This window comes from Anarrhichthys ocellatus, unplaced genomic scaffold (assembly GCF_004355925.1).
Source record: "Anarrhichthys ocellatus isolate YVR2014 unplaced genomic scaffold, GSC_Weel_1.0 scaffold948, whole genome shotgun sequence".
NCBI classification, from domain to species: domain Eukaryota; kingdom Metazoa; phylum Chordata; class Actinopteri; order Perciformes; family Anarhichadidae; genus Anarrhichthys; species Anarrhichthys ocellatus.
The window spans coordinates 1-15,539 of NW_022280922.1; the positions used below are offsets into that span (position 1 = coordinate 1).

The following is a 15,539-nucleotide window of genomic DNA, read 5'->3' on the forward strand; positions in this document are numbered from 1 at the left end:
TGTGTGTGTGTGTGTGTGTGTGTGTGTGTGTGTGTGTGTGTGTGTGTATTACTCAAGTATTACTCTTGTTTTTCATCTCTTTCACTGTGATCTGATATTCTGTTATCTCATTCTGCTCAAGTGCAAACCAGTCACCTGTAAGAAGAGTGAGCACTGTGCCTTGAAGGGCGGTGTCCGGGACTGCTACCCAATATCCCATGCGACATGCCAGGGCTCCGGAGACCCCCACTACCGAAACTTTGATGGACGCCGCTTTGATTTCCAGGGCACTTGCACCTACACCCTGTCTCAACTCACCAAGGGATCAGAGCAGGACCTGGAGCCGTTCCATGTGCTGGTCCAAAATGAGAACCGAGGCCGCAACAAGGCTGTGGCCTACACCAAGTCCGTCTCTCTCATTGTATTTGGTAACATCACTGTCAGCATGAGTCGTGCCAGTGTGGGAGAAATGCTGGTAAGATTGGTCTGTCCACAGTACTTACCCTTGTCCTCCTCACCAATCGCTCTGTAGTGTAGTTACAGTAGACCACTGTCGTATGGGACAGCCCAGACAAAGTATTTGAAATGAATTCAAGATTTTGCTAATTCTAGCCCATGCCAACCTCCTGTAACCAAACCATGGTTTGTGAGGTCTGAACTCATTTAAAATGAATCCTAGCAAAAGGAGATTTTATGCTTACACTCAACCGTCTGCTGCAAACGTTTTCTTCATTACCGCATTGCATTGTGGGATATGTGTAGTTTCCATTGTTGGCATTCTGTAATATTTTACTGGATGTAGTATGCAATTCACATACTATTGGCTTCTATGCTAAGATTTCGGACAGATTAGAAAACAGCATGTTAATATGGAATTTCAGACGCAGCGCATGTCAATTTTCATGTTCTTAATCAATAACTAGTTATTTCTGGGCTGTAAATATTATCTAAAGTGAAGCACATTTAAAAACAACAAATGCTCTTATTCACCTTCACACGCAACACAAACACAAGCCGTTATATAGCTTATATATCTTTTATTTATATATATATATATATATATATATAATTATATGTACACAGTGATTCTGTACATGTGTCCATGCTCTGCCCTCAGGTGAACAGTCGGTCGGTGAACCTGCCTTACTCCACTGAAGACAACAAGCTCTCCTTGTTCCGGCGTGGCTACTTCGGCTATGTTAGGACATCTTTTGGTTTGACACTCATGTTCAACTGGAAGAGCCACGTCAGCTTGACTCTACCCAGTACATACTCTTCTGCTACAGGCGGTGAGTTGGGGGGTTGTTTGGTTAACTCAAATATGTTTCAGGATTCAACATGTGACGGCAGCACTTTGGTTATAAAGCAAACAAGGCTATGTCGTTCCGATTGAGCCGATTCATACAGTTACCCAAGAAATACGGTTTATGGCAGCAGTTGAATCACTGGGGCCTGTATCAAGAAGGGGCCTGTGTCAACATACCAAATACTGCCTAATACTGAAGGCATTTACACGCGTATTCCATCAGTGCATCTCAGGCCGCTATGTGGTGATTGTTGGAAATAAAAGTATACCTATCCGCTCTAACAGCTTCCTACTCTTAACTATTCTAAATGCTCTAACTGTGACTGCTGTGGTTGTTGCTTGTTTCTCTGTATCAGGCTTGTGTGGAAATTACAATGGAAAACCTGCCGATGGCTTAATGAAACCTGATGGCACCCAGGCTGACAACGTGAACGCCTTCGGAGACAGCTGGAAGGTGAGAATGGGGATCTTTGTGAGAAAAATCGACCTGGAGAACACACACAGGTGAAAACAGTTAGAAGCAGAAAGCAGGCACAGTTGTACACATTGTGTGTGCGGCTCCATCTCCAGCTCAATACAGCAGATCCAATAGTGTCTGCACATCTGGTGGACAGCTGGGAAGGAGAACAAAGTCACTCCTCAGTAATCTAACCGCCTCTTGCTTAATAGCCTACCAATTAATAAAAGAAGGAAGACATCTCATCATGAAAACACATCTGGCCACATGTACAGGCATTGTCAAAACAGACTTGAAAAATGGGAGCCTATCCTTTAAACATCAAACAGTATCTTCATGTTGTTATTAGTTTATTCATTTTTCAAGCTGAATAACACTTTTGCATGTTTTTGAACCAGGCAGGAGGAGACTTTGGCTGCACTAGTGACTGTCCAGGTGGTAAATGTCCGGAGTGTGAGCCTGCGATGATACTACGTTACCAAAAGCCAAGCTACTGTGGCATCATCGCCGATAAACAAGGACCGTTTGGGTAGGTACTGCTTGCTGCTGAGCTAGGCAATAAACAATTTATACTTATGCTTAGTGTTAAAGAAAAACTAGATAATGTCTAGTGGGGAAAAATCCAGGGTTGTTAAAAATGTACAGTATATCTCTTTGTTTATTAAATGGTGTCTATACAGACTGTGCCCTTCTCTGTCTCTGCCCACACAGACAGTGTCACAGTAAACTGGACCACTCCTCCTTCCTCAATGACTGTATTTTTGATTTGTGCGTGTACCGAGGCCACGCCTCCGCCCTATGCAACAGCCTATCAGCTTTCAGCACCTCTTGTCAGGATGCGGGAGCGAAAGTGGGGAGCTGGAGAACCGAACAATTTTGTCGTAAGTCACGCACACACTCAACCACAGTCTCTGCGAAAATCCAGAACTACACTGCCCATCCATCCATCCAAGAGTAACTTGTTCGGAATTCAGACTATGCACTAACCTGGCAACCTCACAATAAGGACAGGAATTTTGGGGTGTTGCCTGCAGTCTCTGGGCCCTACTGATGTTGATAAAGACAAATCCTTCTAAAAATAAGTGTATTAGGGCCATTGTAGGTAAAAAAGGGTCATGAAAGACAATGTATATGACCTTCGCCTCGTTCAGAGGACATCAGTCAGAGAGGACGAACTCTTTATTTTATCTTTTTTTATCCGATTATCCATTGTTAAAATAAAAACTTAGCTCTAACATAAGGATTAAGTACAATTCATACCGATGTACTGTATCTTTCAGGACCTTCGCCTCCCTCAGAGTCCTTCCTAACCATAATAACACTTTCTTTAGACGGTGGCAGGCGATACGAAAGTTTGCCACTTTAATCTTCAATCTTTTATCTTTATTTAATCTTTAATGTTGTTTTCTCTAAATATCACCCCCTGTCGTGCTTCCAGTCTGGACTGGATGCAGGCTTATAGAGATAAATCAGATGTTGATCTTCTCAACTGATTCTGTGAGAGGTGGCAAACAAGCATAGCATACTTCCCTAAATGTCACTGAAATGTTCTCGGTTAGTGAGTGGTTATCCAAAAGTCCCAATGAGGTCCCAAGCATGTTTGTAATGTTTGTGAGCATAATCGCATCAACTTCACCCTGATTGACTTGTGTGTCTCTCTGCCAGCTCCATCGTGTGGCGCGAACAGTCACTACGAGATGTGTGCCCCCCCCTGCCAGCTGACCTGCAGCGGCCCGACACCCCTAGTGGACTGTGAAGACAACGCGCTCTGCATAGAAGGCTGCGTGTGTGACGACGGATTCTTGCTGAGCCACGACAAGTGTGTACCTCTGGCAGAGTGCGGCTGTGAGTTCGATGGACAGTATTATCGAAATGGACAGGTACGACAGCTGCAACAGTGTCAAATGAAGCTCCACAGCTTCTGTTTTTAACACCGTTACTTCTCCTTCTGCCACCACTGTTACTACCGCTGATATGTCTGGTCGGCTCTCTGCTCTTTTTCTCAGGTGTTCTTTTCGGGAGAGTCATGTGACTCCCGTTGCGTGTGTTCAGACGGTGGAAATGTAGAGTGTGATGAGGAATTCCTCTGCTCGCCCAATGAGATGTGTGTTGTGAAAGAGGGCGCGGCCTCCTGTTCACCCAAGAGCACTGGTTCCTGCTCTGTGAGCGGGATCAGGACCATCAGGTCCTTTGACGGACAGGTAAGGGACATTTACACTTACACAATGTCTAATCTATTTCATCTTTTTCAAAAAATATTTGATTGTTGAAATAGATGATTTTATGGAGAAAACCTTTTCTATTTTTAATTATCATTATTTTCTATTTAAATAATGGTCCTCCATCATCAGAGTTGGTCAGAGATGTCATGACGACTCTTTGGGGGGGGGGGGGTGGGCAGGTCAAACAATCCCAGGACGTTCACCAATGAGACCGCTGATAGTGTCCCGTGTGAAACCAAGTCCACGATGACTTATTTTACCCTACTTTTTTTAAGCAACTTAAAGACGTAACTAACGCCGCCTACATAAGTTATAAAACAAACTTAGTCAATTTACATAACAAACGTACTTATTTAAACACAAACCACAATCTTTCCCTAAACCACAACGAAGTAGTTCTGTAGCCTAAACAGGTTCTGCACTGATTGCTCGTGTTGCTGGACATTCGTACGCACGAAGAACGAAAAATAACTTTTGAATTGTCGTACGAGGATACGTTGCGTTATTAGAGTATTAGATTTCAACCAAGTGGCAACCCCCATAACTGGAGGCGTACGTATGTCAATGTTTTTACAACAATGTATCAAATACCAATGTGAAAGGTGTCGCGAACATCCACATAAAATGCATTATAAAACGGAAATGTCAATAACACAATCTGAACTAATAAACTATGTCCAGAGACTGCTCTCAGGAACCTATAGGTCACTTAATGGTTGAACTCTCAATTTACCATGTGTCTGGTCAGAGTCAGGTCCGACTTGGGGTCAATCTTGGCCCCACAAGGTTTTATGCCCCAACCTTTCCTGTTGAGCAGAAAGACACAGAGACATATCCAATTGTACTTCAACGACTTAAAGAAGAAAAGTTTTGAAGCAACATGTAGCTTAACTGATATGTTATGCCCAGCTAACATATGTTTAGTAATAGGAAGAGTTCCTTGACATGTGGGTTTTGAACTTCCTGTTGACCTCTCTCCATTCTACTGACTTTCAGCTCACTGTTTCGCTGTCTGACCCTAAACTTTACCTTTCTGATTCACTCTCACCGCTCCTCTCGCGTCGACAATCACTGTGCAAGTTCTGACATAACCTTGAATATCTTCTGTTTCATCCTCTAGGATTATCCTCTGTGGGGAGACTGTCTGTTCATATTGGCAGACGTGCAAGAGCAGGAAGGAGTGATGGAAGAATTCTCTGTGTATGTACAGCAGCAAACCAGTAAGGATGGCCAAGTCTCTCGCAGTGTGCAGCTCAAGGTTTACGACGTGGAAATCACTATGGAGACCGGGGTTGTTTGGGAAATCAAGGTATGACTGACCAGTATTAGAACACACTGTTCAGCCATATGCCATGGTACTACATTTATCTGATAACATTAAACCTCATCTGGTAACTTTGTGAACATAATGTTCTGGCCTTCATGGAGAAATAGCTACGTCTTATTCATTTTTTAGTCCATTTGGTTGAAATGTAGATCTTTGTAACGATGCAGCAGCTCCTGAGGTGGGACAGAGCTAATGTGATGAAATAATTTGTACCCATTTATGTCTCAGGCCGATGAAATCAGAGTCTACCTTCCTGTGTCACTGGCTGACGGAAAAGTGCGAGTGCATCAAAATGGCATCAACATCATCATTACAACTGACTTTGATCTGAAGCTGACCTACGACAGTGTTGCGGGAGTGGTCCTACAAATCCCGTCCACCTATAGCGACCAGCCACGTGGTCTCTGCGGCGACTATAACGGTAGTCCAGATGACGACCTGACATCAACACGAGGCAAGGATTCAACAGACACATCAGCAGCCTGGGTCGTAACGGAGGACGACGTTTCTTGTGACACGGGCTGTGGTGCCAGTTCCTGCCCTGGGACAGATAAACAGAAGGACCCAGACGCTGAAAAGGCCTGTGACATCATCAAAGCCCAGGAGGGCCCATTTGCAGGTTGCCACTCAACAGTGATGCCAACTCCGGACTACAATGCTTGTGTCAGGCAAGGAAATATCTCGAATGTCTCTAAGTGTTGCATTGTACACATTAAAGGGCATTGCACACCAGGGGCATTTTTTTCATGCGATTAATTCCCTTCACTATAAGTTTTAGTTTTAGTTTTTTCACACAGGACACAAATATTACGCGGCGAAAAAGCGGCCATCTTTTTCCAGTGCAAGGTTTTATTCTGAGCTTTCCCACTGCAAATAAAGGCATCAACCAATCACGTTGTGTGGTACTGACACATCCAAAACACACACTATAGTGTACACAGAGGCTCCGTAGTCCGAACCAAGACGGTAAACTTTATATCTCCTATCAACCTTGACAAAGGCAACGCAGACCAGCTCCTTCTATACCTTTCACAATAAAAGCCCTCAACATATACAGCTGTTTCCCAGGGGGAACTAAAATTCCCTCCGAGCTTTTCGCTAAAAGAAAACTCAATAGAATAGCTTTCAGTAGCTCCGGTTATACAACAATTTAGCTCAGACAGACTGCGAGACGCTACTCTGACCCTGGTAGTTGGTCCTTTGCCTGCAAGAAATGAAATGAATTTGCATCGCTGCTGGTATGAATAGTTTTAATGCAAAGTATTTGCAGGAGAGTATTTTGCATTTTTGTGTTGTTTCTTTGCCTCGCCCCCGATGTGTAAAAGCCTCAACTGTGTTTCCAGCTTGACGTTACTGTGACTCAGCATGATGTCTTTGTCTCTAGTTCCCAGACTCTAAACACTCCTTTAGCCCTTTTTCACTGCAGGAACGTAAAAACCAGTAATCACTGTAGCGTCCCCCGTATTGTTTTTGCTTATATTTGCACATTTCATATTGCATTATGAACACCGGCCTGACACTCTGGGCCAATCAGCGGGCCAGGCCACCGAGAATTATTGAATCCTAAACAATTCCATACATTTCTGTACCACACTGTTTTCCTATATGGGATTATTAACAACATTGCAGGCGCACTGACTTTCACGTTTACCTGCTATCAAAGTGGTTTTGTTATTCTGGATAAGCTATTTGCTGTCTGATCATATGACTTTTGACCTTTGTTTCTTGACCCCTCCGAGAATCGTAGCGGTTAGGGTTATTATTATGATAGAAATGGGAGACAAAACTGCAAAAATGAGATCCAAAATCAGAATTATCACCAAAAAAAAAGGAGTTTCTGTGATACGACCGTTTCTGGTGTTTCCTGTAATTAAATGAAAGTTTGTTTCCAGGGAGATGTCCACAGACAAAGCGGGCGCGGACATCCTGTGTCGTCACATCCACAATTATGTTACAGCTTGTCAACTTGCTGGCTCCAAGATAAGCAAATGGAGAAGCGACACTCTCTGCCGTAAGTCTGATCTGATTGGCTGATGCTCGCTGTTCCTAAATGTGACTTATCTTATTGTTTGCATGTGTTTATTCTCCCATGCTGCATTGCACAGTGGACATGAGATGCAAAGTACAACAACATTGGATGAAATACTTTGTGAAATGTGTTTTCTTTTGTTAATTTGTTATCTTGTCTTTTTTTTTAAATGTTGTGTTTTCTGTCTTCTTCTTGTCACTCTCAGTGTCTTTAATACATAAACCCTCGTTTAAGGAGTACTACTAGTTTATTTTTAAAGTGGAAGTCTGAAGTGTAGATTGTGAAGAGGAGAGGGGCCAGTACAGTTCCTTGAGGTGCTCCGATGTTGCTTATCACCACCTTGGAGGCACAGCCATGCACTCGACACACTGTGACCAGCCAGTGAGGTAGTCCGTGGTCCAGTAAGCAGTGTCAGGGTGCAGTTAAATCGCGAGAACCCCATTAGAAGGGGCAGGGCTGGATGGCGTTGAAAGCACCGGAAAATGTGGGAGGCTGGCTTGCTGCAGCCTGTGACGCATTTCATCTGCTAATCTAATACTTATCAAATCTACTAATACAATGGCACATGACTAAATGTGCCAAATTACAACCTTGAATTTGCGGATTATTAAAAAACGGAACTCTGCTACAATTTATGAATTTTAGGCAACAGAAATCCTAACAAACCTCCTCAATACTGAGCCTCCGGACCTTGTTTTTTTCTTCTTCTTGCAGCTCTGAAGTGTCCAGCAGGAAGTCACTATGAGCTCTGCGCCTCTTCCTGCTCCTCCACCTGCTCCTCTCTGGAGGAGTCCGGGCCCTGCCCAGTGTGCCAGGAGGGCTGCGAGTGTGACGACGACCTCATATCCGATGGAGTCCGCTGTGTTTCAGTAGAGAAATGTGGCTGCGTGGTGGATGGACAATATTATGGGGTAATCACCGTTGTCCACGTCAGCTTCTTCATCATAACGCTTATTCAGCACAATATAGTAGCTTACTAATATCTAGTCTGTTGTTAGTCCTGGCCAACAGTGCTCCTGAATTCAGTGATTCCACCACATAGCTGGGTGTGTTTCAAATATTTGGGTGATTAAAATGAATATTTCAAATGAAATGTTCTCCACAGCTCACCATTATTACCGTGTGTCAGTGACATGAGGTGAGGTGAACAGGGTAGGTACTGCGTTATGAAAGCAAGTAAAGCTACGACAGAAAAACAAGGTCCAATGATCCCGAGTTAATATGATTGTTGATATGCATGTTTATCCGAATAAGATCTTCTATGTTAAGCATACCAGTGGCCATTTATTCTATCTAACGCATAAGTGACTCTTTTCAGACGGATACATCAACATTATCGGAGGACTGTTCAGAGCGCTGTACCTGCCAGTCTGGACAATTCAGCTGCAGCAACACAAGCTGCAAGTCGACCGAGGAGTGTCGCAACAAGGATGGAACCATTGGCTGCTACTCTACAGGTGAAATACTTGCAGAGTGACTGTGATCTTTTAAAGCTGGGGTTGGCAGTCGTCTTGAAAAACAATTTTTTCCGACAGCAATCAATATTTAATAAATGCTCTGACAAAAAAAATAGATGAAAAATCTGAAATCTGTGTCTTTCCTCTAAGTGTAGCGCTATGCATCAATCTAGGTTGTTTTGGTGTGAGTTGCAGAGTGTTGGAGTTAACTGCAGAAGAGATGTCTGCCCCCTCTCCAATATAATGGATTCATTCTCTTTGCTTGTAATGCTCACCACAAGCCAAGAAAAATGATCTTTCCAGAAATCATGACCAGGTTACTCACGGTCATTATTTCTGGAAAGAGACATTGCTGTTGGTTTTTTCCATTGCACTTTTTGGGTGCTTTGAACACCACAAGACGAGTGCGACGTCGCCCCAGTCCACCGGAGAGAAAGCAGACATCTCTACGGCTGATTTCTCCAAAACTAGTCAACTCACACCAAAACAATCTAGATTGATAAATAGCACTACAGGTAAGAGGAAAAATATGTAGTTTTGATTCTGGGGCGAACTGTCAATTTAAGTTACTCTTTAAGATAAAAATCCACGACCAACCCAGCCACCTACTTCCATTTGCAACTGTTCTGCTTTAGTCATTTATGTTCCATGGGAATGTTCAATGCCACTGTGGGAAGTAGTGCGATCCTCACATATTTCAATTGGAACAAAAGCAGCGTGAAAAGCCTGCTGTCTTTGAGAAGGACAACATTTGATGAGTCATTCAAATGGAGATAACGGTGCAAGCTTTTAGATTCTCCAGAGACAAAAACGTTTTTGTCTCTGGAGGAGCCAAGACCTTTTTGCTTTGTTCACCCATGTATGTTCAAATGTATAACCAATATTTCTCTCAACTTGAGTTATACATTTTTAGACTCATAATAATAATTGATTAATTAATGCTGATACTGTATGTGTTCCAGACCCTTGTGCGGAAGTTCATTGCAGGGTGAAGGAGCACTGTGAGGTGTCAGATGATCAAGGAGTGTGTGTACCTGATTCCAAGGCCTTATGCTGGAGTTTCGGCGACCCGCACTACAAAACGTTTGACGACGTCAACTACTCGTTCCAGGGAACCTGCACCTACGTCCTCGTCAACACCACAGGTTCGCAGTTACCTTAACACGGAGATATCTATTTCTTTGCTCTGCTCGGGGTTCACGCAGCACAATAGTTTTCTTAAGTAACAATGAAATACAACTCTGTGTTCAAAATAATGCAGCGCGTCTTGCGAGGAGGGAGTTGCCAGACATATCTCAATACATTGTATTGCAGAACCTCAGTACATACAGTATGTACGTCATTTGCAACTTATTAATTTAAAGGAAATGAAAGGGCCTCGTTATTACAAACAAACAGAGACCAGGTCACACACTTGATCCTTTTTAGCTTCGACGTTGACGTCACCTCTTGGATCCACTGAGAAATGAGAGGTTTTTTAAAGGGACTCTGGCGCTCTGAGACACTACCCCTTTTGTCCACAGGGACCGCCAAAATCAACACAAAAAGAAAGTTGCCTATAGTAGCTTTAAATGTCCCGGTTATCGTCAATACACGTATAAAGTGACACCCCTAACTGCAGCCCAGTGCACCAGCTATGCGTAATTTCACATTCAATTTGCATTCAAATTACATTAACGACAGAATTAACATTTATCATTGCTTGATTTTACTATTGCCCCATTGTGTTGCCTTGAATGGGCTACTACACACACACAAACACATATGAATAATTAACTTTTATACTTTTTGTTGAAAAATTCTTGATTTTTTTAGATTGGTCAAAGAAAACCCAATGTTAGAAGTATAGTTTCAGCGACCGTTATTTGTTATAGCAGAGATTTATATGACGCATTCGCTGGAAACGAGCACCATTTGATTGCCTGTTACAGAAATGCAAATTTATCTGTTATGGTAGCAGTTTTTTTATGTCAAGATCGAAGGGATGCTGATGTAGTGTTGCGTAATGAATATTTCCAATCAACCAGCCAACATTTGTGAACTAAAAGACTGCATGTCACATTAAGCAGTTGTTATAAAGTTGACACGCTGTCTTGCTAGCGTTAACATGAATTATTCTGACTTCCTCAGGTCTTGACTCCTCCCTGCCAGAAGTAACTGTGACCACCAAGAATGAGCTCCGTGGGAACTCTGAAGGCTCCTTTGTGCGTTCAGCCCTCGTGGAGATGTTGGGCCACCAGATAACCCTCCCAAACACCGACAGAGGCTTCATATTGGTGGGTCTTACTTCAATACATGGGCTGTGTCAACACCACCAACCTTTCATGCACAATTCTTAGTTACACTGGAAATCAATCGGATTCAATCTTTTTCATTGACACAATTATATTATTGTATTATTTGTCATATTAAATGTTTTTGAAACCTATTTTGGTTGTGCCAGCCATCATTGCAGTAAGTAATGATGACATTGTACTTCCTAAAATACACTTTCTTGGGATCGTTGGGGAATACAACAACTCACATTAGGCGTGACGTTGGGTTGACAGCTAGTGAGTTCGAGATGAACAAGGGTTGCATGTTTTGAAAGTAAAATATGTAGGTGGCTGTTTGTTAACACAGCATTCAGAATTCGCCCCTCCTCTCCAGCTGAACGAGTGAGGGAGATCGAGAGATAGAGTGTTAAAGGTAGTTGAGCGAGCTAGATAAAAACTTTATTTTCTGATGAGGAAGTAAACACATCCATATTGACTCACAAACCTGCGGGAAGGTGCCGGATTTTAAATGAATGCAGCCCAAGGCACGCTTTATCTTGCCGTGGCCCGTCTGTGCGCGGACAAATCATTTTGCAGACAATTCATATGTAAAGTTTCAACCGGATGTTTTTTCCAAATTAAAAAATGTCCTGTCTGATGGGATACCATATTTCACCACCTTATATACGTTTGGTTTAATAACTGCCTTGAGTATATTTTAAGCCAGCTTTTTGAGGCGTAAAATGCCCCTTTCACCTTTTCTTTTAGTTCTTTCGCAACTAATTCCCAATTTGCTGTTGATGATATTTCAATTAATTAAATACTTTAGTTTTATTGACATTTATTTTTAAGGATGGCAGAATATTTCGAACATGCCCAAAGTCCTTTAGTAGGGGGCAGCAGCGCTAAATCATCATCATACAATAAACATTTGATTTCATCACCACCGTGTCTCCCCCTCTCTCTCCAGGTGGACGGCATAAAGATGGAGCTTCCTGTCATTCTTGATGAAGGCGTCATCTCCATAACACAATCTGGAATTAGAGGCACACTCCGGAGTAATATTGGCGTCGAAATTACTTTTGATTGGTCCACACTTATCATGGTGTCCCTCACTAGCAGCTACTATGGTAATGTCGGTGGGCTCTGTGGCAACTACAACGGCGACAAGGAGGATGAGCTGACAACCGTCGATGGCAGCCTAGCTGTTAACGTGACACAGTGGGCAGGGACATGGAGCGTCGAAGACTACGACCCATTCTGTTACCATTACTGCGAGGACGAGTGTCCTCAGTGCTCGGACAGCGACCGCATCAAGTAATGTTATAACATTGACTTTTACAGTAACTTAAAGGTCTCATTTTGTTGAAAGCGAGATTTCCAGGTCTTTTGGATTGTAAAGAAGGTCTAGTTGCTTTTTACTGTGAATCTGATAATTAGCACTAAACCCAAAGCACAGTCAAAGTCCTGCATTCCAAATAATACTGAAGTAAAAGTACATACGTTTTAGCATCAAAATATACTTTAAGTAACAAAAGTAAGTCATTATGCAGAATGTTCATAAGTGATACATTAAAGCTACAGTTGGTAACTTTATCAAAACATCTTTTTTTAACTGTCACTATATCCTGACAGTAGTACAAGAGACGGATAATTGATGTAGTGGAGTAGAAGATTACAGTAGCATTAACATGGAAATTCTCAAGTACATGTACCTCAAAATTGTACTTAAGTACAGAACTTGAGTAAATGCACTAATTATCATATGTACTTAATATGAGTGAGCTGACGATAAACCCCTTTGCTCCTCCTCAGGTACACTGGTCCAGAATACTGTGGGATCATGAGCGACAAGAAGGGGCCTTTCTCTGGGTGCCATGGTAAGGTGCCCATAGCAGAGGCGGCGTCAGACTGTTTGTATGACGTCTGCATCAATGACGGACGGGAAGTAGTACTGTGTGAGGCCCTGGGCAACTACATGGCAGAGTGCCAGGAGGCGGGAGTGTCTGTGTCGTCATGGAGACAACTGGGCAACTGCTGTGAGTTTACACAATACACACACAGAACATTTATGTAGACGGAAACACGACAGACAGACGTGAAGTCACTCACCTCAATGTTCTAAATTTAAACTGAACGCTGGCTATATATATATATATATATATATATATATATATATATATATATATATTGACTAGAGGTCTTCACAGGTGCTTTCAGTTGCCCCGGGACAAAAGTCAAGGTGGGTCCAAATTATATTTAGTCTAATAAAAGTGTTATATTAAGGGTCCCATTGTATAGCTGCAGGTCTCTGGTCTGTATACCAATATGACTGATACCCAAGTGGATCCAAGCTGATTCTGCATCCGTCCATCCTGTCCATTGGTTTCCAATGGTTTGGTGGTGAGATATTTAGAAATGAATATAATTCTGGATTAATGCATGGCATAAATAAATGTGCATAAATCTACAATTTAAAAGGTCAAAACTTGGATAGAATAGTTTTCAAATGGTGTTTTGAATGTGCTTCGGCTCGAGAGGTCACCGTGTGTGGATAGCCCGCGCTCCTTCTCTCTGTCCGTCCATCTCCTAAACTCTTCCCCGCTCTTGTTGTTGTGCCTCCAGCTCTTGACTGTCCAGCCCACAGCCACTACAGCATGTGCGGCTCAGCGTGTCCCCCCAACTGTGGTGCTCAGCCGGAGGTTTGCCCTAAGATCTGTGTGGAAGGCTGTTTCTGTGACAAGGGATTTGTGCAGAGTGGTGAAAAGTAAGTATAATGTCCCCCCGTTCCTGACTAATGTCTTCCGTACAGTCAGACCTCGTCCCTGCACTCTGATTGACATCCTTTTGTTCCGGGTGTCTTTGCTTCTCTCAGGTGTGTTATCAGGGAGACGGGCTGCGGCTGTAGCCACGAGGGCCATTACTACCAACCAGGTGTCAACTTCTGGGCCGACTCGCTGTGTAGCGAGAAATGTGTGTGTGATGCAGCGACACAAAAGGTGAAATGCGAGAAGGCCGGCTGTCGAACCGGAGAGAAGTGCAGCGTCGTGGACGGGGTGCAAGACTGCTACCCAGTCGGCTTTAAGTCTTGCAGCGCACGCGGAGATCCGCACTTCCTCTCCTTCGATGGACGCAAGTTCGACTTCCAGGGCAACTGTGTCTACAGGCTGGCCAGTGTGCGTGCAGGCACCACGGGTCTGACGCACTTTGAGGTGAGCTGAGCACCAAACAGTACAGTGCACCATGAAGTTCTCCACCACACGTCCACTGGGCCGCTTCTTTACATTTACACAACAGATTGTGCAAATTGAAATCAACATGGAAACAGGAGTTTGGTTTGGGAAAATAATAATAATAATAATAATTTATTGATATAGCACTTTGACAGACAAAGCAGCAAAAGCAAGGCAATAATAACAATAACAGAAAGCTCAGTGAGACAGTCGATACGATAAAAATCAACTGAGAAATAAATACAATAAATAATAATAATAATAATTTAGTAAAATAATTTAGTAAAATCAATAAATAAAAATAAAACAGAAAAGCGACGACACCACATACAAGCCAGTCTATAAAAATGTGTTTTATAAAGTGATTTAAAAGAGATTACCGATTCTTCGATAATTGGCATGTCACTGACACACTTTTAAGTACATTTTGATGATGATGCTTTTGTACTTTTTAGTGATATTTTACATGTAGGAATTTTCCTTGTAACGGAGTATTTTTAAATGGGGATATTTCTGCTTTTACTTTCGTTAAAGATCTGAGGGAAAAAAAGACTCCTGTCTTGTACATTGAGGTCAAAAGAACAAAGATTTGCATCATATATCCTAACTAATTCCTCCATTGGATTTGTTTCGTTTCCCTCCTATCTGTCCTCTCTACTCCTCTTTCGGTGAATTGCAGGTCACCCTGGAGAATAACAACCGTGGCAACAAAAGAGTGTCATACGCTAAAGTGGTGACTGTTAATGTCTATGGCAGCACGTACACGCTGTCAGTGGACTACCCAGGCAGAGTGCTGGTGAGGAACACACACACACACACACACCTTCTCAGGGGTGCAGTGTGAATCAAACATGGCGTACATTTTTGCCTGACGTTACTCTTGCGATTTGTTTTGACTGTGTGGTTGGGACGTTTCCGTCTGTGCCGCTGTGTGCCCACATAAACTATCATGCGGCGCATGTGTGACCTGCAAAAACATGGCCGTACAAGGCCGATCGGCTGAATTCCCTCATGTTTACCAAGGTAATAAATCAAGTGAGAAGTAGGGTCATTTTCTCATGGACTTCTATAGAATCGGACTTCTTTTTGCAACAAGAGGAGTCGCCCCCTGATGGCCAGTAGAAAGAATGCAAGTTTAAGGCACTGCAGCATTGTTCACTTTTTAGCAATAAGCTAATATTGCCCCCAGCATGGGAAGCAGAAGTACAAATACAACCCATAACCCAGTGTGTGTGTGTGTGTGTGTGTGTGTGTGTGTGTGTGTGTGTGTGTGT

General features: G+C 42.9%; 1 protein-coding gene across 1 annotated transcript; it reads left to right on the top strand.

The window, feature by feature from the left end:
• Positions 1 to 87: 87 nt before the first annotated feature.
• Positions 88 to 15,272, top strand: LOC116377147 (IgGFc-binding protein-like). The gene is made up of 19 exons (XM_031838714.1): positions 88 to 454; positions 1,097 to 1,268; positions 1,642 to 1,739; positions 2,141 to 2,271; positions 2,454 to 2,623; positions 3,408 to 3,622; positions 3,749 to 3,943; positions 5,085 to 5,273; positions 5,520 to 5,959; positions 7,184 to 7,302; positions 8,035 to 8,231; positions 8,639 to 8,777; positions 9,740 to 9,922; positions 10,908 to 11,053; positions 12,003 to 12,349; positions 12,848 to 13,071; positions 13,658 to 13,799; positions 13,908 to 14,244; positions 14,945 to 15,272. Exons 1-19 carry the CDS (start codon positions 425 to 427, stop codon positions 15,107 to 15,109), a joined length of 3,639 nt encoding a protein of 1,212 aa, XP_031694574.1. The 5' UTR covers positions 88 to 424; the 3' UTR covers positions 15,110 to 15,272.
• The last annotated feature ends 267 nt before the right edge of the window (positions 15,273 to 15,539 follow it).